Below are 26,819 nucleotides of genomic sequence, written 5' to 3'. Positions count from 1 at the left end.
ATGATGAACTTAGAAACTATAAGTTTAACATATTCGTTTGAATATTCATACTTATGGTATTCAAATTAGGATAAACCGTTGTAGTTTTCACGTGTCAATCATCCAACTCGATTTTAGGCTTTGTCATTATCGCTCTCATATCCAAGTGAGTAATAATACCCTTTTTTTTCTTTTAAACACTTTGGGTGTATCATGTACCGTATTAAACAATCATGATTTTGTTATTCTTACAAGCCATCGGTAATGTTGATAGATCTATTTGGGTGACGCCCATCTGAATTTGACCGGGTTTGGCATTTGGACGATCGAAACTGACTCTTAGCACCTTCGGGTTATGGACACAAGTCAGCAAGGTTTGATCTCACATGTTATTCAATAATATGTGTTATTCAATCATACGAGCTTAGATAAGCATTTGACATGTTGAATTGAGTTTTCAGTCTATTAAGTGAAGTCAATTTAACAACGGATAATTCGCCCGTACAATAGAACAAGGATAATTCGTCCCTTCTCAAAGAGACTGCCCTTAGGACCCTATTAAGTGAAGTCATTTAACAGCGGATATACACAAGTTATGAACCCTCACACGAGGGCCAAAAAGAAAGCTTTCGTTAAGATAATTTGCCCATAAAATAGAACAAGGAGAGCAATCAACGTTATGGCTACTTTAGGACAATTCCCGCCTTAGGGACCCCTACCGTGACAACAGCTACTACGCATCCCACATCAGATAATGCTATCGACGAAACAACCCTTTATCCAATCCAGTCGATTCCGAATCGACCAATGCCGGGATCTTTTGCAGACAGACCTTCGCTGCAAACCTGGGGCATGTCGATCCTGAATGAAACTAAAGATCATTGATCCTACTATCAAGAAATCTGTCATACAAAGGCCTAACTCTGGCTCTCTCTAAGGGTGGAAGGAAGGGCAACAACCTTGTCAAGGTGCGGGCCAAGCCCACTCAAAGTGAAGTGATTTATACCGAGCAAGAACCTGCACTAAAATAGGAAAAGCCAGACATTCCTTCTTTTCAGAATTCCAGTCCTACGGGCCTGCCCGAACTGCCAGTGATTTAAACAAAGACGCGGGTGCGAGTCTTCCTCGGTTGAAGTAAAAAAAGACCTCCTCCTTTATCTTATTCCTACCATCTGGGGCGAAAGGATGAGACGGAATAGCGTGTCATTTCGGAACCGTTTATATATGTGTGTCTCTATCTATGTTTGCTAACTAACTATTCATATAGTTAATCGTCTTATTTTATACATGATGCAAGTACACAAGTTGATGTTTGCTTTGATGTCAAAACATAGTACCACTATGGACCTAGGCTAATAAAACAATAAATAGTGTTATCTTTATGTTATGTTATTACCATGAAGTTACTTGTAATGTGTGACATGTTTTAATGTGATGGATAAATATTATAACTTTAATTAGTGTCATGTGCTATGAACCATCATCGTTTATGCCCCGACGTATAATCTGCCGTCGGTTAGGGTGTGACAGTTATTAATGCATTCGAAATGAACATATACAATAGAGAGAGAGAAAAATTTTACCAGCTGTGAGATCGAGTGAGCAATAGGAAGAAGGTGGTAAATTTGTTGAAATACAATAAAATAATTTTTAAGAAAGAGAAGTTTGTTAGAAATATGAAGCCATTATAGTGGCAACAAAGGAGGAATATTACTATCTCATTGGTGTATGAGGTACGAATGCGTACGGACAAATGTTCTAGGGTGTTTCATGCAACATGGTTGTTCAAAAGTTAATTAAAGTGTTTAAACGTGTGTTAGATTTTGGTTTGGTCTTTGACTCGGTATAAGACCAAGGACGGTTACCACATGTCCAAAACAATAGAACTAAAATAAAGTAAAAACTTCCAGATCTAAACTCAAACAAGAAAGTTAAGCGAGTAAATTTCCCTAAAATGACCCAAACGATCCTAAAATGCATAAATGTGTGTTTGATTGTCCACAAGTCTTAAATAAAGATAAACATGCTTTTCCTAACATAAAATAACTTAGAACAACTGAAAATATTAAAAACATATACCCTAAACGGATTGAAATGCAAGATTCGGTTCCGTTGACTTTTAAAGTCAAACTTAAGCAAAGCTAGCTAGAATAATTTGCAAGTTCAAACAATTAGGGAGAAGAAGGTGAAGATGAGCAAGTGAAAATGGTTGAGATAGAGGGGATTTATGGGGGAGGATAAGGGTTTGAGGGATTCGATAAAACATTTATCCGGTTGATAAACCAGTACATTTTGATTCTTTTGTTTAAATGATTTTTTGTTTAAATAAATTATATCCAAAGATAATATCAAGTTTGGAGGGTTATGGAATGAATAATCATGGGTCCTATGTGTCGCGCATCATTTCTCAATAACTGTTATGCTATTGTCACACCCCAACTGTTGTACGTGACGACCGAATATCAATCAAAACACAACGGAATTAAGGTAATCAAATGTATATTAAGGCGCTAGGTCAAGGTAACAATCAAAAGTCAAATACAACTACTGTCTAATTAGGTGAAAAATCTCTACTATCCATCATGGCTTTTTCGGGTTAAGCTCTACGGTTCGACATAAGTCTTCTAAAAGGATCTTCTATCTCCAATCGAGCTCTTGTCTAAGACTCTAAATCTCCATATCTGGATAAAAAGTACCTGAACACATGCTTAAAAATAACTGGGTCAACTGAAAAGTTGGTGAGTTCTTGAGTTTAATTTGTAAAAACATATATATAAAAATGATCTAAATAGTATGGTGCACATTAAGCAAGTTCACAATCAAACATGCGTCCACGACTTGTGAACATCTAAAATATATAAACCCCCTTACCCATACCCCTTATTGTTATGACTCAAATTTACTTATGTCCGCCAACATAAGATACAAAACTACGCCGATATATGTCACAAGATAATCATTATATCATTCAGTGGGAGATTGTCCATGATATATGCTCACTGTGTGCGGAGGTCTTCCCCATATGGTACTACCCATATATCCCGTCGCTCTTAGTGGAGTTAATGATTGTGCTACAAAGCCGGGATTATTTATGACAGCTAAATTGGTCTTGATTAATAATACACCAATAATTTTAAAAACATATATAGTAGTGCATGAACTCACTTGGATGTATGTATAAAAAGAAAATGTATTAAAGAAAACTCGTATGCTATGCTGATAAGGCTCAAAATGATAGGTATTCCTAAATCAATATAACAAGTCACTAAAAGTAATACGTCTCATATCATATATGCTCGTGACCTAAGTAGGTTAAGGTTATGTGTTTTCTTATGTTATTGATTTTAGTGTCTTTAGTTATGAAATTTACTTACAATACTTAGTAATATCATATACTAGTAAAGTCACATAGGTTCTGATCGATATATCCAAAAGTTTTTAAAAAAATAAAATTTTCTATAGAAAGCTTTGCTATCATGTGTTTTAGACTTAGTTTATAGTACTATATAACAATTAGATAAATGATGTCTTGCCGCGCTAAAGGTTGTAAAATTAAGAAGGTTCTGGTTTTCTACTTAGTGTAGTTAGGTTAGTTATTCAAAACAATATTTAAGGTTCAGTTATAGTTTATATGGCATAAACCATAATATGAGTGTTCCAGAATATAAAGTTCTATAGAATAATTAAGTCTTACTTTTAAAATTCTAAAACACATTTTCATACAATTAGTATAATAAGTGTTGTTATAACTTTTGGTCTTTTAGCTATTTTAAGTGATTTAAGGGCATTTAGAGGATATTAGATAATACTTCTAGATGTATTTTGTCGTGTTATACTTGGTGTATTACATTGCCGAAGTTGTTTTTAATTATTGGTTTTATTTTCTTGCTTAGTATTTTTGTGAGCTTTGGTGGCTATTTCAATACCAGTTTTTGTAAAAGAAAAAAACCTGCACATATTAATTTTAATTTTATAAACACTAAGTTTAAGTTTCTGAAAACTGTTACAAATTGTTACAGACTTATAAGTTTATAGATTTCCTTAGTTTATAAACACTAAGTTTAAGTTTCTGAAAACCGTTACAAACTTTTGATACTTTAAACTATTTTACCAAACATTAGGGACTTTACGAGTTTTAAACTCGTCCATCCAACATGAGAGACATTCTTAAGTGACCTTTCTTGCTAAGTCCTTTATTTGGACTCAAACATTATGTGGAAATCTTGTTTTGTAATTTTCTTTGTTAAAATATTGGTTTCGAATAAATGAATTTGTGTCTATTGGGTTAACGTATCTAAATGGGTAAAATGGGTATTAATACAAGGGATCATTCCTAGACAGGTTAGTATGGTTATGTTCAATGGAATTCAAGTATTTATTATGTTTAGTTTGCTTCAGATAACATATGTGCCTATATGATGTGTAAAACTCAAAATAAACGAACTTAATGAATGTTTACAGGTTAGAGTTTGTGTACCTTTTGGTAGGGCTGGAACACATGACTCTTAGGCACTTCAAATATGTGCAAGTGACATGTGAAATTGGCGGTCCATGTTGGACTATTAATGTGGATAAAAGGTTTGTGAGAACCAGGGCTTCATATGCGAACCCATATGAATTAGAGGGGGTTTTCGTGTTTGCCTTATTGGAATTAAACTAAGGACTTTGTGTGGAGCTGGACTATATTACTATCTTCTGTGGAATCAGTTGGTGAAAGATCAAAACCGAATTCAAAGACGTATTCAAGAAAACTTGAAATATGTGACTAGGGATTGTCTTATCTAACCGTACATGATGAAGGAACGATCTTGATAGGTTCAATCAGGGCTGCTGTAAGTCGAGGATGGTTGTAACATTCAATCAATGATTTATGCATGTATCCTTCATGATTTCCATCAGCAACAAAACAGAATGCTAGGAGGTTCCTAGGATGATTAAAGGCTGGTTTGGTGTGACTGCATATTTAAGAAATAGAATCAAGGTTAATAGGGGTGAACTCACATGAATAAATATTGTTCTTGATTACTGAAACTTAGCAGATTGATGATCTTGTTGTGGTTCTTCTTGGTACTGAATAAGAGGCTGTTGGGAGTAGATTTTGGGGCTTCAATAGCTGGAACAAGATAGTATCAGGAGGGTTTGAGAGGGACGAATAGAGAGGGAGATATTTTTGTAACTATCAAGTTTTAGGGTTTGATTATAAGGTTTACTAGTTATAGAATTAGGAAATTTTATAATCAGTTTATATAATATTTAAGATGAGAATGTGAAGTTATATGGACATTAAGTACTATGCATGTGTGTGAACGTAGATATATTTAAGGTTATTAGATAATTTTGTGTTATAATTATTAATTCTGGATTTTTTTTAGATGAATAATTTTTCATTTCATTATAATTTACTATAAAACGATTACAATAGAGTGGCAGGAAAACGGGCAACAAGCTGCGCCGCAACCCCCTTTTGAATAGCAAAGCCAATCCTGCTAAAAACGAAGTTTTGGGACCTAGAAGCTGAAGAGGTTCCGTGTACGACGCGCTGAACCCTACTCAAAAATTTCACAGCCTCTGGGGCCAGGAAACCAAATGTATCGTGTGTGAGTGTATGCGTCGTGTGTGAGTGTATGCGTCTATGTGTGTACTCGTTATGTGCGTCTATGTTGGTGCGTTTACACATGAGAAGTGATTTTTGTACATAAATTAAATTTCCGTGGGTCTAGTAGATCGGATCAGGTCCGTGATCTATAGTTGGGCCGAGACCATTATGTATGGCTAGATTGTATCAGATCCCAAAACGATAGTTTCATAGATTATATATCTAACTAGACAATGACATAAGAAAATTGAATATCACTAAGCTAACATATGAATGAATGGAGAAAAACACAATAAAAAATTCATGCCTTAAAAATGGGGTTGTTACAGCTATTTTACATTTTTGGTTCTAAAGACAGAGTGAGCAAATATAATAACATTTAAGATGGCGGGAATATTAATCAATTGTATGCAGTTGATTTGTGTTTCTTAAAATTTGATCTTTTTCACCTCAAAGAGTATATTCATCAGACATTTCTCCAAACACCAAGTTTGATTAAAAATCTATTAGATTCCAATTTATTCCGATTTAAGTAATTTATTCTCATTTTTGAAATTAAAGTCAAACAAATTGACTCTTAAAAAGTGAAGCTGTGTTAGTTGCAAGACAACTTATTCCATGGAAACCTTGATTAGTTTCTATTATATCAATTTAGGCTAAAATATTGTGTTAATTGCAAATCACAAAATTCACCGTCATCCACTCTATGCACATAAGTTTGATCAAAATACATTATTTCTAATCAATCAATCATATCCAGTGAAGTCCCACCAATAGCAAAGCTATAAGTAGGGTCTGAAGAGGGTGGGATGTAGGCACATCGTACCTCTATCCAAAGGGATAAAGAGATGGCTTTCAGAGAGACCCTCAGCTCTAGAATATATATATGTGGGGCAATATAAGGAAATCAAAGTTCAACAGTAAAAAAATAATAATAATAATAATAATAATAATAATACTATATATATGGAAAGAAAACACCATTATTGTGTGTGACCATAATAAGGTAAATAGACGCCCTAAAGTATTCATTTCTCCCTAAAAATTCTTAACTTTAGTTCTACTTCTCCAAGAATTCATATTCTCAACCATGTCCTCTGAGAAGTTTAGGTCTATCAGATCATTCCTAATCCTCTCATCCCAAGTCAAGTTAGGTCGTCCTCTACCCCTCCCCCCTCTATAGTAATGCTACGGATCTAACAGGATTCGTCGTCTGTCTTCTCTTCACATGTCCAAACCATCACAATCTCCACTCTCTTATCTTGTCCGATATATTCGCTACCCATAATATTTCCCGAAACACAACGTTTGTTATTCGGTCTAACCTTGTGTTCCCACACATCTAGCGTAGCATTCTCATTTCTGCTACCTCAATCTTCCGCACTTGTGCCTTCTTGATGGCCCAACAATCTGTTCCATATAGCATTGCAGGTCTAACTGCGACCCTATAAAATTTTCCCTTTAGTTTAGTTGGGAAACTCTTGTCGCACAATATACATGTGGCTGCTTTCCATCTACACCATCCTACCTGAACTCGATGGGTCACATCATTGTCTAATTCCCCATCGCTCTAAACAAATTATCCTAGATACTTGAACTTCGTTACCCGCGGAAGCACCTGCCCTTCAATGGTGATCTGTGCATCTTCATTGTCATTTACCCCACCAAAATCACAGTGTAGGTACTCTTTCTTAGAGCGACTAATCCTTAAACCTTTTGTAACGCCCCAACCTGGAACAGGCTGACGTATCACTATTACAGATATCAAATCAACGCCACAATCCAAAAAAAATAAAATCAAAGCAACCTAAGTCATATTATTAAAACAAAATGAATTAACTTTTATAAGCTTGAACTTCATTAGTCTCTCTCATCACTAACTTTCCCGAGTCCCATATTACCTGTAAACAAATAAGAAAACACAACAAAGAAAATACGGCTGAGCCAAAAATTGTCCAGTAACGGAAAGAACAATAGTATGTGTAAAGACGAACAAACGTAAACAAAACATATATTGAACTGAAACTGAAACTAAGCTGACACTAAAACCGATTCGAATATAAACTCATAACCGACACCAAAACAGAAACAGATGCTTACCAAAATCTGATACACGATCGGAACATAATCAGAGGTATATATATATATATATATTAAAACATATCAGAAGTATAACAGAAACATCCAGAGCCAGAAACAGAAACAGAGGGGTACACAGTTAGCTAATCTATGCACCAATGAGATGGCACGTGTGGCGTACACGCGTTGTTCCATCCCCCAGAAATCAGAAGTCAGAATAGAACTAGGATCGATCCATACGCCCCTAAGTGACCCTAATACTTCACAAGTACTAGTTAGAGACGCCGTGAACTTTAATTGCGCACCATCACGACAAGTGCCATGTCGTTGACGCCCCAACGACAAGTCAGAAAATGCTCGGGTAACAGAGTACTAAAACTAAAAACATATAACTAAAATATATTATATTAAAATAACTGAACTCAAAATATAACTGACGCGTAACAAAAATCCGTACTACAAAATAACAGAATAGAGTCAATACTGTAAGTAAACGAAAACGGAAACCGTACTACGAAGTAACAGAATATAATTTATACTATGAGTGACAGAAACCAGAATTCGTACCTTAGTAGTCGTTTAGGAAGCAAGTATTTACTTTGTGCTATGTTACGCTGTCCAATTTACTTGTTGACTGATGATCCCGGCAACTTTAACACAACTCTTTCCGCTAGTCGTTTTAAAAAAACGCTCAAACATAACTAATATCTTTTACCCAAGATTATGTAGTTGGCCTATGGCCATTTTAAGCAAAACAGATTTGTTACCCACGAACCTTGATTAATTTACTTTCATATTTTAAATTTAATTACATATTAAATATAGCATACTCATATATAAGTTATATTTCATCTAATTTATGTTAGCATCTTGAGATAATCATATTCTGTTTAGAATAAGAAGGTGGCCCACATAACAATTAGTTTAACAAATTATTTTACTGGTTGTTTGACCATTGAAGAAACAACTAGCATGAGTATTAATACATGGGATAAGATTATAATAATTATATGAACGCGCATGACCAAAGCAAGTCAGGCAAACAGAACTATAAGTTATTTGTGTGACCATTTTCTTTGTAAACGAAAATCCCATATTTATTAGATGTGTTAGTCGCCGGAACACGCCATACTGGAGCACGTTAAAACCTATTCAAACAAGAAGCGGAGGATCGGAACTATTACCTCACTTGCCGAGTAACATCGAATGTATAAGTACAAAAGAGAACACAGATGCGTGTTGGCGGCTGAAAAGCGGAACAAGACATCAGGTGGTTAGAAACAGTGACGTTACGCGGCGGATGTAGTGGTTGTGGCTGGCGGCGGTGAGGGTTGTGGTATGGGTCTTTGAACGGGGACGGTGGGTGGGTGAATGAGCAGAGAGAAACGGTGATTTAGGGTTTTGAAAGAAAAAGGTTCAATGTATGATATTTAAAGGAACAATAATGAAGACCACAAGTTTCGGTTTAATCGATTAACTTTGAGATTAGGATAACTCAATAGAAATAATAATTAGTTCCGGATACGTAGATGACTAGATGATGTGCATGTCTCAAATTTGGTTTTTAAGAAACATCAACTATGGTCCTTAGTTTATTTCCATATTTACACAACAAACCTTTTACTTTATTATTTGTTTTAACTAACCCCTGAACTCATAACTACTGTTACTAAGTTATATATTAAAATAATATATATATATATATATGAAAACATTAGATTGTTTACCATTAACGTTCTACCAGTTTAACAAGACGCTAACACTTTTAATTATTTTCGTACTCGACAATTATTATTTTATTGTTTAAGAAAATTTCGAGTATTACACCTTTTGTCTTTAAGGTTGTTCGTCACTCCTCTAGCCTCATGTTTAGATCTTGTTTTCTCTCAGCAAGTAAGACAATATCGTCTGCGAACATCATGCACCACGGAAGCGTCCCCTGAATCGACTTTGACAACTCATCCAAGACTACTGCAAAAAGAAACGGACCCAACGCTGACTCTTGTGAAGACCTACCTCTACGAGGTTGAAATCAGTATCCCCCACGGGCGCACGGACACTTGTTGCACTCCTGGTATACATATTCATAATTATCTCTTTATATGTCCTCGGTATTCCTCTACCCTCCAAGCACTCTCAAAGCACCTATCGTGGCACACTGTCGTATGCCTTTTCTAGGTCAATAAAGACCATATGCAGGTCACGCTTCTTTTCCCTATACTTTTCCATCAATCTTCTTATAAGGTGTATTGCCTCTGTGGTGGAACGCCCCGGCATGAAGCCAAATTGGTTCACTGTAACCTGAGTTTCCCGTCTAAGTCTAACATCAATCACTCTTTCCTATAGCTTCATAGTATGGCTTAGTAGTTTGATTCCTTGGTAGTTATCACAATATTGGGCGTCTCCTTTGTTCTTATAGTTAGGTATTACAACGTTGCTCCTCCACTGGTCTGGCATCTTACCAGATTTGAGGATAATATTGAACAGAGAAGTTAACCACATAACTCCTTCCTCTCCCAGACACTTCCACACCTCAAAGGGTATGTTGTCAGGCTAACCGCCTTAGCCCTTCCCATCCTTCTAAATGCAGTATGCACCTCTTCTCGTGTGATCCGTCTGCAGTAGCAGTTATTCGGTTGTTGTCGTTAGAAGGTTGTGTTGGCATATTCTTCTTGGTGAGCTCTCCCAAGATAAATTACATTATTTCTAATATTAGTTAATATTTCATATCGATGGGAAAGATAAACTAACATTTATTTATGGGAAAATTCCCTAAATAATTCAAATGAAGAGAGAGAGAAAAAAATAATCCAAAAACTTTCAACATTCTCAAAATGATCCAACTAATTTGTACTGAGGAGACACCTTAGAAATATAATCGACGAGATAGCTGGACCTATCAAAAGGTGACACGTGGCAAAAGGCTGACATACCAGACGATATTTTTGAAAATGTTAGGATTGTCGTACAAATTTTTCTTTAAATCTTTTTGTAAAAAACAGTCTTTTCAGACGGTTTTTTTATGTTTCTTACCTTGTTCGTACAAATTCTATTTTTATTAAAAAAAGAGTTTTTTAAATTACTTCTATCAAGATACATTTTAAATGAATTTGTTCCAAGAAGTTCATATTAAATTTTAACCCTTTTTCGGTGTGAACTTCTACGGAGGCACATACAATACACACGTACACACATATATACATACAAATATAGATGATAGATGATGATACTATGACAGTGATATATGTTCACCTTTAGTTCATGGGTGTTTGCAAGCTGGCACCATTGCATGCTTCTGCCCTAAATCCCCAATTTAATTTTCTTGATTTAAATCAGATCTCATCATACATGTGACCTCAATCCACACCCACAATGAAACTAATCCAACCAAATTCAGACAAACTCAAATGGGTTCAAATGAGACTCAACCCGCAACAACCCATTTTCTCAAACCAGAGAATTTACTCTGCATCTCATCATCTTCGTTTCTGCAACCTACTTAATCTACACTCTCAAGCTTCTCAACACTTCAAAGTTATGGTGGAATAAGGGTTTAAAAATGAGGGGTATTGTGTGGTTGGATAATCCGATGGGTAATTATTCCGGCGATGATTTAACGCCGGTGAAAATTCCCGGCGAGACTTTAAACTTTGCTTATAAGAACAAGCATACATTATCCACCAAAACAATATGATCTCCTTGGAACAAATTCAATCAAAATGCGTTTTGAAAGACGAAATTCAAAAAGCTATTTCTTCAAGAAAAAATTAATTTGAACGGACCAGATAAGAAATATAAAAAACCCGTTTGGGGAGACTGTTTTTTACCAAATGATTTAAAGTAGAAATATGGACGAAAACCCCAATATTTTAAAAATATGGTCGGAAATGTCAGAAACTTTACAAGTGCCAAGTTTTCATTGGTTGAAAAATCTCGTCGGTTATACTACCAATGTGTCGCCCCATTACAAATTCTAGGGTTATTTTGAGAATTTGGATTCATTTTAGATCATTTTTTCTCTCTCTCTCTCTTATTTTAGGTCATTTTAGGAATTTTCTCTTTATTTATTTATTGGATTCTTGAACATGTATGGGTCTATTTGTTGGTGAATATGTGCAAATATGTTCCCATCAACCCGTATGTGCACAAATGCATATTTGAGCTATATGTTTAACCAACAGGCTACGAGAGTAATTTTCCGTAATACCATACCCATGTCTTAAATTGATAATTTAAAATTTCAGTATTGAAATGGGCCTAAACGAGCTCTAGACTTGAGCTTTAAATATCAAGCCTGACCTGGTTAGTGAATTTAGATGACTCTAACCGAGCTCATTATTTAAATACATTTGGTTCATTTTACATTTATATGATATTATAATTTTTAAAATTTTGATAAGAAATGTTTTTTCATTTCCTTTTGACCAATAATTTTATCTTAAATGAAACTTTAATTATATAATATTTTCTTTTACTAAAACTTAGACTTTTTATATACGTGAATATGAAAATCCGTTTGAATTTAAGGTTTTTTAAATCATTTGAAACTATTAATATGTTTTTTATACATGTTAGTAAACTTCATTTTCATATTGTTTTGTTTAGGATTATCATCATGTTCATGTTCTTAAATGTTAAAATGAAATCATCACCTCATGATACAAAACCCAAAATTAATCGTTAATATTGAGTTTTGTTTTTTCTATGGTTTTATAAGCAATGTGATGTTTACTAAACAACTGAAAAAAATGAGTAACTTTATAAAATAGTAACATAGTTTAAAAATGTTCTAATTAAGTCACTTAAGTTTAAAAAGTGTTCTATTAAAAATCCCTTAACGTTCATATTTTATTATATTAAAGGTTTTAACTTGTTTTTCTAGCATGTTATGTTTTGGTGTCAATGAGTAAATCCTTTTATCTTTTTTAGTATTATTATTGATGTGGAGTGGTGACGTGAATTTTATTTTTGATTTATAATATAATTAATGTTTTAATTAATTTTTAAAATATAAGTACATATATTGCAAATCTCAACCCTCACATCTTCTCCTCCATTGCTTTCTTGACGCACAAAAAAACCAATGACGTTCGATTTAAAGGTTTAGTGATCCGACTTGAAAAAAATATTGTATGAGTGACCTAATTATAACACTTTTGAAACTTGGTTACTATTTTATGAGTCGTGACATAATCCCTTTTTTATAAATGTTTTTTTTTTAAAAGACGTTTTACCTTTTCATAATTATTAACACATAATTGTTTCAAACACTTTTTTTAAAAAATTAATATGTTTTACTTATTTATCAAAATCAAATACTTATTTTGTATTAATTATATTTAATTAGGTTTTGTCATTTCCTTAAAACAGTTATTCCATTTGTTTGTATATCATTTTTTTAAAGATAAGTAGTTAGTGAGTACCATCCATTTACATTTATTTTTCTTCTCTAAATAATTACTTTGCAATTTTTGACATATAAAGAATGTATGTTTGCTTTGTTTATTCTTATAGATTGCGGTATGGGTTGCTGAGTACAAACTGTTTTTTTTATTTAATTAAGTATTGTATTTTAATATATGATGCTCAGGTAACTTTTAGTAACGATTTGGTAAATCATACATGTAACCAAATCTAAATAATTACTTTGCAAATTTTAACATGTAAAGAATGTTTGCTTTGTTTATTCTTATTATTTTAGTTTATTGAGTGGTCATAACAAAACATAAAAATGATGGTTGGTCAATTCTTTTATTTATGTTGAGACATCGGTTCAATGTTTACTTTGTTTACCCTGCTTCATGTTTGATACATTAATGATTTTTTGAACACTTGAACTGATCATGTTTATGGTTAGGCTGCATTGCACGATTCATGACATAACTTTTCATCAATTGTCATTTTTTTCAGTTTGACATATTTATGTAAAATAATTCGTTACATTTCTTCAAATATAGATGTATATGTATGCATAATTGACTATTTTTTATATTTTCATTTGTGTAGTACACGGGTTAATAACCTAGTTTATGATGTTACATAAAATGATGAGGCAATCTTGTTTTTAAAAATCAAGAATGCAGGTTTATTGGGATATAAGCTTGAATTTGAATCCCGTGTGAATCGGGATATTTCAAAGAGCCAGTTGAAAGTAAATCAATCTAGTTTCTTTTATTTAACGATTTCCCTAAATTCAGTTTATCATGTTTGCTTAATAGACTAGCTAGATATATAGATAACTAACTGATTTATGTGCGTTTTATATATTTACTTGTATACTTACTCTCTTAGTTAAATGATTTTAGTATTTTACTCACAACGTTATATTGTGTAATTCTCAGCAAAACTGCAAAGACCATTTGTCATGAATTCGAAGAAAATCGCAAGGATAGACCCTATGGTTTGTATATATATGTTTATGAACTTGGTCACTAAACTTATATATATATACAAATTTAGTCTCCAATTCTTTGCTTTCAAAGATGATACCTAAGTCTTAATTTTAGTTAGTTCTATGTATAGGGCCGGCTCCGAAAAGATGAAATTTTTTCTGGGCCAAAGGCGAACTTTTTTTTTTTGCCTTAAGTAAAAGAAACATTTTGTTGGGTTTAAACAATTTAATTATAAATGGGCTTATTTGATTATGATTTAAGTTGTGTAAAAAACTTTTGTATAAAAATAAACTTAAAAATTCTCTCAAATAAAACTAGACACCCACAACCTTTTGGTTAGATATCATACCCCTTCACCATTAGACCAAGCTAGTTGTTATGTAATTGTGTTGAAACATTGATTATACACATGTTTTTAATAAAAATACATATAGTTCTTTTTGAATAAAAAAATTTCGGGCCTAGCGGGGTGTCGGGCCTATGGCCGTCGACTACCCTGCCATGCCTCAAAGACTGCGTCGTCTATGTAGTTATGAGCAAATGTACCGGGTATCGGTGCCGAAGTACCCATGGGTACTTCGGTACAATTCAGTACCCACTTTTTAAGGTTTCAGGATCAATACACAATACCTGCATTTTACCCACTTTTTTTTTGTTTCGGTACTGATGCTCATTTTTGGCAATTTTTGGGTATTGGTATTTTCGGTATCGGTACCGAGGTAATCCCTAATAGTGACATTTTGATCATTTTAAACTTACAAATAGAAAAACCAAAGCAACAAATACTAGAATTACTTACACAGATAGCCCTGTGATTTGGCTCAAATAACTCATTTGTGCACTAATGTTTAAAAGTAACAAATTTGTGGTCTCGATTTTGTAACAAGTTCATGATCTGAGACAACTTTTGTTAGTTTCTCTATTATGTTTGGGTAGAATGACTAGATACCATCTATAAACAAAGGTACCATTATGTAACTAACTCTCTATTTTGAACTTTTGGTTGCATATACTTGCATGATCATTTGTGTAAATTATTATTAACTGACAAAAATCTTATTGTACACACCACACGCATATTTTTATTAGTACCGGTACCACGTAACATCTACATCTTGAACAATGAATTTTGGTTCACAAAATGTCAGCCCCGGCCATTAGTTATACTTATAATTAACTCACAGAATTATATACACTTTCACAACATGCATAATTAGGGAATAACCTTATACCTTTGGTTCCATGATTAAACGTTGGACCAGGATCGAATTAACATCCGCCCAATATCAAGAGCACTAAGGTTTAAGTTCAGGCATTTACTTCCAGGCTTGATTCCCCAAAACCACTAGTTGGTTGTGATAACAACTTGTGACATCAATTTTCAGAAGACTCAAATTATAAAAGTTTAATGCGGAATTTAGGTCCAACTTTTCATATAAAATTAATAAATCAAAATCATGTTGAGTTTAAGTATAAAAAGTTATTATATGATTACAACAGACAATCCAACTTATTCTTTTGCATAATATGTACAGACCTAATAACTATATGCTGGCATGTCCAAGCATGTACAAAAGAGCCATCCTTTACAAAAGAGTGCGTTGTATCCTCGTTTCTTAACTTATTGATCACATATGGGTATATGACCTTCGTTTTTCATATCCTGAAAATATAAGACACGCGTGCTATTAGCTAGCGAAATTTAAGTGAATGTTGACTGCAGAAAACCCAAGCCATAAAAAACAATAATCAAATCAACTCGCACAAAAAAGGCACAGAATACCCCAGGGTCGCCCACTATAAGTTTTGGTTTCCATTTTGTCACGTTAAACACGCTCACGATTATTCCAATAGGATCTTCTGATATAATTAACATAATAACATCCATGGCATTATCAACAATCAATCAAGCTTTTACCATTAAACCATCTTTAGTATATCTATGATCATGTTATAAGATTATTGGGTCACACAACTTAGGATTTCATCATCAACGCATATGCGTCACACCGCCTATGACTCCCAACACACAGACAAGTAACACTACTTTTAACTACCATTAGCACAAATAAAGGCCATTTGTGACTACTTTTAACTATCATTTACACAAAACAGGTTACAATACATGTGACTCCAAGCAATTACACAAACATATGTCACACTATGTCACGAAACTAGTTCGTTTTAGTTAGAGGGTCATCAGAAGGCTATTTTCTCATTTGAGTACAACTAAGGGGGCCCACCTCTTGTTTTTATTATAAATACCAACTTATATATATATATATATAAGTATAACAAACTGTTGTGATCGGATGGTCAATGGACCACCCTCATGACCCTCCATTGGTTCCGCCCCTGGTCACACTAGTTATAACTTGTAAGTACATCACACACTATATGAATTTAACAAAGTCTTTAAGATTCACATGTTGGAAATCTTGTATTAAAGAATCCAAAAATAAGAAAAGAAATAATCAAGAAACGGTGAACCGGGCTTGTGTTTGACACAATTCCCTTAAACAGATTCGCGGTCTGTTCTCAGGGTACTCCGGTTCGAAGCAGAAGCTTAGTACTGCCGGACTTGATCACTTGCCCGAAACGAAAACCGTAACAATGTTGTTGTAACAAAGAGGAAGAAGATGAAGTGTGTATGTTGGTGTATTTTCGGGTTGTTTTTCAACTCAAGAGATGGTCCGTTTATATAACCATAGAATCATAATCAATAATGATAATGACCATTAAATATCAAATAATGGCCATTAGTGCATTACAAAACCGAAATTAATAACCATTATCATAATGATTATTATTATTATTATAATAATGGTCATTAGTGTAGAGTTGAAACCGAAAATAATCATTATCATCATAATGATTATTAATAAAATTGACCAACAATTTCAGTTTATGAAATGAATCTCTAACGAATTCGAATCTCAAACGAATTCAAAATTTTCCTCACGCGGACCTGGGTTTTAATTGAGACTTCATTCACACACTTTACTTAAAACTTCCAACATCACATAAAGTTAAAAATCATTAAAATATATATATTATGCATACATATTCTTTCCTAAATAAGTTAAGATTCACTTACATTTGCTTGATGTTCTTTCTAGTTTCTACTGCTTGTGATGTTGCTCCTTGATGCTAACCACAAAGTCTTCATTTTTAACCAACGACGATACTGATAGCCTGCAGACCAACTTTTTAGATTTCCTAGGCCCAATTTTGGCAAAGTTGGATAGTTATTTATATAAACCGACTACGTATGGAAAGTAAGAAGGATGATGTAGAAGTGACAAAGAGATTCATACAAAGTCGACTATATATACAGAAGAAAAAAAAAAGAATCTGTTTGAATTATCGATACAGTTACATATCATATTTCTATTGGATAAAATTTCAATCTTCAAAATTTTTCTTTCTTTAACATTTAAGTCTGCTACTGGCCCTGGATATATAACTTGGTCATTTAGCAAGAAAATAATGAATAGGTCAAGCTGACCAACAAACTTTTTAACTGAAAATATTCATACAAGTGGTCAAATGTGAGACCGAACACGAAAAATGACCCATGAATTTTACAAACAAAAAAATTTCCAGTACCACTTAACTTTATGATTATATGGCTGTTGATGGCTGCATTTCACATTATATAAAAAGTAATTCTATAAACGTGTTCGTAGTTACAAGAGCCATATTTTAGAAATTATACTCCATTAAAAGACTCGGTATCAACATCACCCATAGGTTTGGTACATGTGTTAATGAATTGAATGTTATACAAAGCATTCACCAGTAAGGTATAAACATCACGTATAGTTTACTGTTTCCAGGCGAGTAATCTATATTTTTAAATGAACTTCTCTCTCCACACTGTTGACCATTCAACAGGAATGTATAAACTTCACCAATGCTATCCGCTTCTTCGTTATATCATGGTATTAATTCAACATAAACTCGATGCATGTTGTTCAATTAAACGGTGGGACAAAATGCTGCAAGGATAAAACTTGTTCGTCTTGAAGCTATAAGTTATAGTTTCGACTATTGCTATGGTTTACTTTAACTAATTAAGAACCCCATAACTAGCATAAACAAACATGTTTTTTTAACGAGTGTACAAGAATAAGAAAATAAGTTCGTTTAAGTGTACTTGTCTCGGTGTTTGTTTGGATAAACTTAAACGAACGAACGAACGAACAAACAAACAAACATTTATTTTACGGACGAATTAACAAGAACAAAAAAAAAGGAGTTCGTTTGACTGTCATTGTCCATTTGTTTACGGTTAAGCTTAGGCGAACAAGCAAATGTTTGGTTTTACAACATTAAGTTTAGCTTAGCCGGTTAGGGCAATAACAGAGTGAAACTATTCTCAAACTAAATATATTTAACGAGTCCTCATGCTTGAATTTGGGTCCATAAAATATGAAAATCAGCTTTTCATATGTATAGCTTAGTAGAAAAAAAGTGTGGGGTGAGAGAGGCTCGAACTCTCGACCTCAGGATCACTCAACATTTTGCTATGAGACCTACGCGCTAGCCAACTGCGCCACCACCCCATATGTTAGTATTTTACAAACTGTATTTTTTATAAGCTAATAACTTCATTCATGAACTAAAAGATATAACTTGAAACACGTTTTTACTTTTTTGAAATATATGAGAAGCTAAGACCATGTAGTCATAAACTCCACTACCAGGGGTTATGCGTCACGTGGCGCCCAGTCAGAGTTATGGTTTTGTACAAAAACATGTTGTAGTCATAACTTTCCACTACCAGGGGTTATGCGCCACGTGACGCTCAGTCATTATTAATTTTATTTGTTTTTTTAAATACTAAATCATTTAAATAAATTAACATAAAATTAAAAATTACATTAAACTTCCAAATAAAAAATACATTAAACTAAATTAAAAAAAATACATCAAATTAAAATAAGAAAACATAAATAATACTAATAAAACTAAAACTCATTTATATTTTTCTAAAATTTTCGCTCGTCGATTGGCTTTTAGAGATTGGACTATCGGGTCGTCTTCGGATAGCTCGTTTGATAAAATCTCGATGTCTTTGTCCATCTCATTCCTTCGAATTAGGTCGACGGCGTCCAAATTTACTTGAAGTCGTTGGGTTCCAAGTTGGTGTAAATCTTGGAGTCGAGAGTTCATTAATTGGAATTGGCTTTCCAATTCGGGATTCGAACCCGTTGCCGACGACGAACCGGCCCCTTTCCCCTTTCCTTTGCCTTTGGTTCTTCTACCCCCCGGCCGAGGCATGTCGGTAGTATTCACGGGGTCATTATCGCTTAAGTTGAAGTTTCGAGCGTCGGAACGGGGCGTGTCTGGATCAACCGAAGATGATGTTTTAGACTTTTTTTTACGCGGACCACCTTCGGCTTCGGCTTCGGCTTCGGCATCCAACACCATGCCCCATTTTGGGTGATGCCTCAATAGGTCTTTCCAAATGCCAAAGTAGTTGAAGGTCCCGCCGACCTTATGTTGAAACTCAACCAACGCGTTATCCATGACTTCCGCGTCCGAGACACCGCTACTCCTAGTTCGATTCATCCGAGAGAAAACCGTATGGAAAGCCATGCATTTGGTGTTTATGTCGCCCCATTTCGACAGTAACGAATCTTTTTCTCGACGCGAGTTCCCGCCAAGGTTGTGAAACCTCTCTATAATTTTGTGCCAAAATACCCCCGTTTTTTGATAGTTCGCTAAAAAAATAAAAACATTACAAGTTTAATGTTTGTTATAAGAAATTTTAAAAAATATATATGCATTTTAAAAACCTACCGCATTTGGCATCTTCCGATATTTGGCACCAAGCACGAGCACATAGTACGCACTCGTCGATACTCCACGCTATCACCGTCTTTTTAACCCGAGGTTCGCCGGCGGACTTCTTTGCGTGTTTTTTCGAACGTCCGCGTTGGCTCGAACCGCCCTCGGGTTGTGTCTCCGGCACGAACTCGACCTCGGGTTGGGTCTCCTGGGCGGGTTGGGAACCCGAACCCGCAAAAATGTTTGTCATTGGGTTTTGGAAATCGGGCAACGCATTTGGCATAGAGTTTTGTAGAAGTGCAAAGTACGCGGCCATTTGCGGGACGGATACGGTTGGCGTCGGGGCAGTAGATTGGTTCGGTTGTGGATTTTGGTTGGCTTGACGGGCATATTGACCGAAACCGAGAATATTTTGATTGTTGTTTGGAAACATGATGGTAGAAATATTAGTGTAAAAGATATAAATATTTGTGTAAATTGGTAGATTGGAAGGAATGTGTTAAAAAATATGAGTTTGGTTTGTTTATATAGTATAAATATAATTAATTAATTTTTTTTTAAAAAACCCCAACGGCTCCAAGCCAACGGCTCCAAGACCAACGGTATTTTTTTTGGATGTGTGTGTCATTCTCGCGTTGTATCTAAAACGCACAAAAAAACATTTCAACATAACGCGGGGGCGGAGGGGGGGGTGCGGAGGGGGCGGTGTACCCCTGCGTTTTCACCCACAACGTAGCCATTACACATGGTCTAAATGAAAACTTCTAAATAGATGATACTTGTAAGTGCATTGCGTAGGGTCATTTACCTTTTATTATGATGTCATTTTATACCACATGTGATGGGCAATCACATGTGTCAACTAGTCGTTTTTAATAGGATTATAGGAATGAGATTTTTGGTTTTGATAGTGGACAATTAAATCCTCAACATTTTATGACTTCCCTGATAGCGCGTTTACATTTTTAATTTGCGCTTATGACATTGGGTACATCGAGTTACTTTTTCGGCATGCATGCCCACATTTTTCAACGATATTCCCATTAGTGGTATTTATTTGAAATATTATGATGTGAGTGTGTTAGTCAGTGTATGTCGTGGTCTACCCTCGTACCTTATGGTGACAACTCTCTTGATATTTCTAGTATGCCTAATATGGTTCTTTAATATATGTCGTAACATTGTTGGTGTATTGAAGCATCTTATCATGATTCGTTCAAAAATAACGTATGCGTTCAACGCTAAAGTGAAGATATATCTTGAGTGGACATATTAGAACAATAATCTAGAGCTCTTTTATGTCATTTTAAGAACGACAAACTTTTTCACAGGTCTCCTATTCGCATACTCTAAAATAATACGCCGGCCAAGTATTGAACGTGGGTTTCCACCTGCGCTACAATCTTGAGGCCACTAATCCATCGACCATGACCAAATCCATAACGAGGATCTATAAAAGAATCTACAACCTGGTTACAAGAGTGTTGAATGAGAGCCATGGGTTAAGGTAAGTCAAGTCTGTTAGATAATATTGTAGAAGAATATATTATTAGAGTTTTAGTATTATAGCGTTACTATAATTACGAGATTGTATTTGATTATGTTTTCTTGTATTTATCTACTTGTAACCCTATATACGAGTAGAACCCAACTGGATTTCTTATTTAATCTTTATTTGTTTTTTCTTTTAATATTCTTTCTTTTTCCTTCTTTTACTATCTATCCTTTCCTGTTTTAAAGTTATTTGTTTTGTTTATTTATTATTTAAAAAAAAAAGAACGAACGAGACATAAACATAGAGGCTTTGTTTTTAATTATTGAAATTTTTATTTATATTTGTTTTTAGTTTTTATTTTTTAGTTTTATTCTTCGGAATATATATTTTTTTTCTTTGCCGTCAAGTCGTTGCTTCGGCCGACTCAATCATAGCTCCTGCCATTGCAGTCGAAGCTCCTGTCATTATGCTTAGCCGCCTGACCACGGTCACGCCATCAGTGATCTTCTTAGATCCTATAACCGATCGAGTTCCTGCTCTACGTGACAGCCGATCGAGTATCTTCACAAGCTTTGCGCTCCAGTCTGAGCGTCCGATTTCCTATCGCTCTGACTACGGGGGAATGTTAGAGAATATTGTAGAAGAATATATTATTAGAGTTTTAGTATTATAGCGTTACTATAATTACGAGATTGTATTTGATTATGTTTCCTTGTATTTATCTACTTGTAACCCTTATATAGTTGATCAATAATACATTACACCTTACAGGGTTTTCATTATTCTACAAAGTCAAGTCAGAGATGAATAAATCAAGGGTTCAACAACTGACTCCATAACTGTCGCCTATTATACTAGCCTTATCTTTAATGCATGTAGATTCCTTTAGTATTTATAATAATCTTGTAATAAGAATTAGATAAAGAATGGAAGAATAAAAATGTCGTAAGTCTCTTCTTTAATCTATTATTTTCTTAGAGAGTGATTATCTCGAATCAACTTATACCCATATCATCTTACCACCTGCCAGGTAGTTTGTTTTCTCTTTTCGTTTTCCTCTTTCCGAAAGAGTGTTCTTATATGATCATTAGTTAATTATTTGTTAGACCGGGTTTTAGTTTGCAAACAAAAATTTGTACTTTTCTAGATTGATGAAAGTCTGGTACGTTTCTTGTTGGTAAACAAGCTTTGACTTGGAATAATAAAATTTGAGAAACAAGTTCTAATCTTTTATTTTTTATTATTTATTTTACATTTACATTAATATATTCTTATCCTTTTTCATTTGGTAGGAATAAATCAGACTATATAATAAATATTTTATTATGGATCCGTAAGTATGAAAAATTCAAACTGCAGATTGTCAACTAAACACCGCGTGACATTCCCATTATTTCCTTTAATTAACCTTCCTTGTACCCAGCAGCAGCCATTTGCCCATTTCCATAATCTCTATATTCCTCCATCTTCATATTTGGTGCATTAGTTATTGATCTTGTACTCATAAATAAAGTAGGTTATTATGGGACAACAGTCGTTGATATACAGTTTTGTTGCAAGAGGAACGCTGATTCTATCCGAATACACGGACTTCACTGGTAATTTTACCGAAATCGCTCATCAATGTCTTCAGAAGCTTCCTGCAACTAATAACAAGTTCACGTACAACTGCGATGGTCACACGTTTAACTATCTTGTGGAAGATGGATATAGTGAGTTATGATCTGTGTCTTTTGTTGATCAGATTATGAGAATTACTATTAGGTTGTGATTTTGAAGTGTTAGTCGATTTAGTTCTTCATATTTTGTTATGTTATATGTTGATTCTGTTAATAGGTTTAATAAGCAGTCTACGTCAAGGGATTATGACCAAAATGTCATTTGGTCAACCAATTTTCGTAATGCCTTGTCGATCTGATCACTTTTTATTCATTACTCGATTGGACTTTTAAACAACCAGATTCTGCCGCTTGTCCAAATAATCTATGTCGGAAGCCAAAATAATATGTTTGTTAAAAGCCAGGCACCTAAATAACCCCTCGGCAACGACGATATAAAATAATTAATAAATAAAAAAAGAGAAAGAAACCAGCGACCCTATCACGCGTGACAGAATCTTGTTGGTTAAAAATCATGTTGATTAATGATTCAAAGGAGATTGGGTCAAATAGGTCGACGTGTTTTAGTGTGGACGTTTTGGGAATTGGTTGAAGAGTAGGAAATATTGTCAACAATGACTGGTCAAATGGACATTTTGGTCATTATCCGTTACATAAATACTAGGTAAGTTTGGCTTTACGCATATGTAGTACGATGATCCTGCTACCTGATTTGCTTCCTGTTGATGAAATTAATTGTAATGTGTGTTTGCTGTATTGTTGTTGATTGAATGTTTCATAATTTATATATGGATTATTAGATTATCAGCCTAAACTTGGAGGTAAATGATATTTTTTTCTATATTTTCATATTGCACTAGTAAATTACTGAGATTTTGTGTTTATATTTTTTGAATCGAAAGCACTTATAGCTTGTAAAACTATTCAAGATTTGCTTCAAATTGTTTACATGTGCTAACATGTAAATCTTACTTAGCATGGTTTTGGAGTTCTCTGGCATGTAGTTATTGTAGGATTATAACATTTAACATTTAGAAGATATTAATACCGCTGTATGCAGTATGCTACTGGTTCAAACATGTAGAAATATGTTATTGCTAAATACATCCGTTTGTGGTTTAACTAATATTATCTTCTCTATTTACGAAGCATACTGCGTTGTTGCGGTTGAGTCCATTGGCAGACAGGTTCCAATTGCTTTTCTTGAGCGCATCAAGGACGACTTCACCAAGAAATATGGTGGCGGTAAAGCTGCAACAGCCACAGCCAAAAGCCTCAACAAAGAATTTGGGTATTAAATATTAATAATAGTCGTCTTCTTTCGCATGTATTAACTATCAACCTTTTAGTTCTCATCTAATCACACAAACCTTTATTGTTACTAGCGCCAAGCTAAAAGAACAGATGCTGTATTGTGTGGACCATCAAGAAGAGATCAGTAAGCTTTCAAAGGTGAAGGCTCAGGTTACAGAAGTCAAAGGGGTCATGATGGAAAACATTGTGAAGGTAAGGTTTTTGTGAAATGCACAAAATTAACTCGTTGTTTGAAGAACGGGTCATGATTGGCACCCCTGTTGTATTGTAGGTTCTTGACCGTGGAGAGAATATTGATATTCTGGTGGATAAAACCGAGGACCTTCGCACTCAGGTAAGTGAATGCAAATGTTATTATGCAAGTTGATATTGAACTTGATGTTATAAATTTTTATGATTGCAGGCACAAGGTTTTAGAGAAAATGGTGAACAGTTGAGGAGGAAAATGTGGTGGCAGAATATGAAGATAAAGCTGATAGTTCTCGGGATTATTTTCGCCTTGATTCTCATTATTGTTTTATCAGTATGCGGTGGCTTCAACTGTGGCAACTAAATCACGCTCATGAATTGAAAACATCTTGTCCTCTATTCATTATTTCATATTAATTTCTTGTTTTATTTTTTGCTTGATTGCACTTATCTACTACTGAAGAGGTAGGTCCCAGCAGAGCCCAGTTGGACCCGCAAGACTCACCTTAAACAGGGACGTCTGCGCAGAGACCAACTGGATCCGCAGGACCAACCATGCTCAGAGAAGTGACGTCCTTACGCGCAGTATGCAAGCTGGTCCCGCAGGAAATGCCTCCCATGGTGAAGGACTCCGCCTGTTCCCGCAGCCTCGGATACAAGCCATGAGTGAAGGCCACCCGCGCAGCATGGCTACACGCACTAGGCACTTAACTCTCCCCAGTGTCACCTGAAGGAATGAGCAAAGGCGGGAGGGGGAAAACTCCCGCCTAAATGAGCCAGTCCGTATGATGGAGGATCTTTTGTGTGATACCTGACGAGGTACAGACAAAAGATCTGACCAAGAATGCGACAGCTCACTGACAGCAGCATGGCAGACAGCACGCCACAGCACTGTGACCAATAGCCGCCGCCTACCCACCAACTCCTGCCATACCACGTGCCTAGCCTGTTGTTGGCAGAAGAGGAAGAGTGCACGACACGCCTGCTCTGTGTCAGCCGCTACCTATCCACCACTCACAGGCAGGGCACGTGCATAGGTTACAGTTGGTAGCGTGTTGGGCCGGCTAAACCCCTTGGAAACCTACCTTCGGCTATAAATACCCCAAATGGTATGACCATCTCATCTCATCATATTATCATCATATATACCTGATATCTGCTCTAGCAATCTCTTAATATACTTTTATATTTAAAGAGCAATCTAGTCTGATTCTCACGCCGGAGGGTGGTCACAAGGAGGAACCCCCCCCCTTCTCAGTGACGAGCTCACGGTGTCTGTTTTGCAGGTAATCAGAAGAACCATCTTCCAAGGGTCTAACCCCTCGTGGGAAACAGCTCTCCAACCCCTAGGTTACCAGTAATCGGTCGGGGTTCGACTGGTGTTTCTTCATTGGCGCCATCCGTGCATAAAGCTAGAACTTCATTTTTCTCCAGTTTTTTCAAACTTCTAGAAAGATGGTTAAAGAGACTCCGGTAACCACAACCCCAGCTACTGGAGGGAATACCGGCAACACAGTTTTTACAAACACTACCCCGGTTACCCAAGCCGGGGCAAGTGAAGTAAATTTTACGAACACTACCCCAGTTACCCAAGCTGGGGCAAGTGCAGTAAATAATCGCCCACTGGGATTCACCGATACCCAGTTTAAAAAACGAACAAGACTCCCCCGCCAAACTCTCGAGGAAGTTAAGGCATGGGCGGAGGCACGACAAAAGGAATTCCAAGCTGAGTTGGACGAACGCTTGCGTTCCGTCCAACAGGCCGACGAATTCGAAGAATACTTGGACAATGACTCGGAGGAATCCGACTCCGACGCGAACCCTCGCCATAGGGCAAAAGGGAAGCGTAAGGAAACGGATTCCCAACCGAGAAGGCATTTTGGACAAGCCTTCAAACCAAAAAGCACAGGTGGAAGTCCACGAGACTTCTCCAAAACGTACAGACCGAACGTTGCAAATGCGGGAACGTCCAAATTTGCAAGGGACATTGCGGAAGCAATTGCCCCAAAAAGTGCCAAACAAATGCCCAACATAGGCACTTATGATGGTATGTCCGACCCAGACGACCATTTGAACAGGTTCATAGCAGGGGCAACCGTCAGCAACTGGACGGAACCCACGTGGTGTTACATGTTTCAAATGACGCTGGTGGGGGCTGCTAGGGTTTGGTTTGATCGTTTACCGGTTAACCACATTTACGACTGGGCAGACTTCCAGCAGAAGTTTAGCCAACACTTCAGCCAGCAGCGAAAGTATACCGAGGAGCAATGGACAATCCTCAAATGCATACGGGAAGAAGATGAATCTCTACCAAACTTCATCACTCGCTTCAACTCAAAGAAGTTAAGTTTGGGCAATAT

General features: G+C 35.5%; 2 protein-coding genes and 1 non-coding gene across 3 annotated transcripts in view; 2 read left to right on the top strand and 1 right to left on the bottom strand.

The window, feature by feature from the left end:
* LOC143634426 (uncharacterized) overlaps positions 1 to 26,819 on the top strand; it is a 248,188-nt gene that overhangs the window by 25,807 nt on the left and 195,562 nt on the right. The window lies entirely within an intron of this gene.
* TRNAM-CAU (transfer RNA methionine (anticodon CAU)) lies at positions 18,526 to 18,614 on the bottom strand. Its single transcript is given in 2 exon segments — positions 18,526 to 18,561; positions 18,577 to 18,614. It is a non-coding gene; the product is annotated as a tRNA-Met (tRNA).
* Positions 22,757 to 24,823, top strand: LOC143634424 (vesicle-associated membrane protein 722-like). Its single transcript, XM_077102510.1, has 5 exons — positions 22,757 to 23,049; positions 24,106 to 24,247; positions 24,342 to 24,462; positions 24,542 to 24,604; positions 24,674 to 24,823. Exons 1-5 carry the CDS (start codon positions 22,860 to 22,862, stop codon positions 24,821 to 24,823), a joined length of 666 nt encoding a protein of 221 aa, XP_076958625.1. The 5' UTR covers positions 22,757 to 22,859.

Source organism: Bidens hawaiensis, unplaced genomic scaffold (genome assembly GCF_021521415.1).
Source record: "Bidens hawaiensis isolate Kalapana, Puna unplaced genomic scaffold, B.hawaiensis_p1.1 tig00007049_1, whole genome shotgun sequence".
Lineage (NCBI taxonomy): Eukaryota > Viridiplantae > Streptophyta > Magnoliopsida > Asterales > Asteraceae > Bidens > Bidens hawaiensis.
This window is presented reverse-complemented; position numbering and strand designations above follow the sequence as displayed.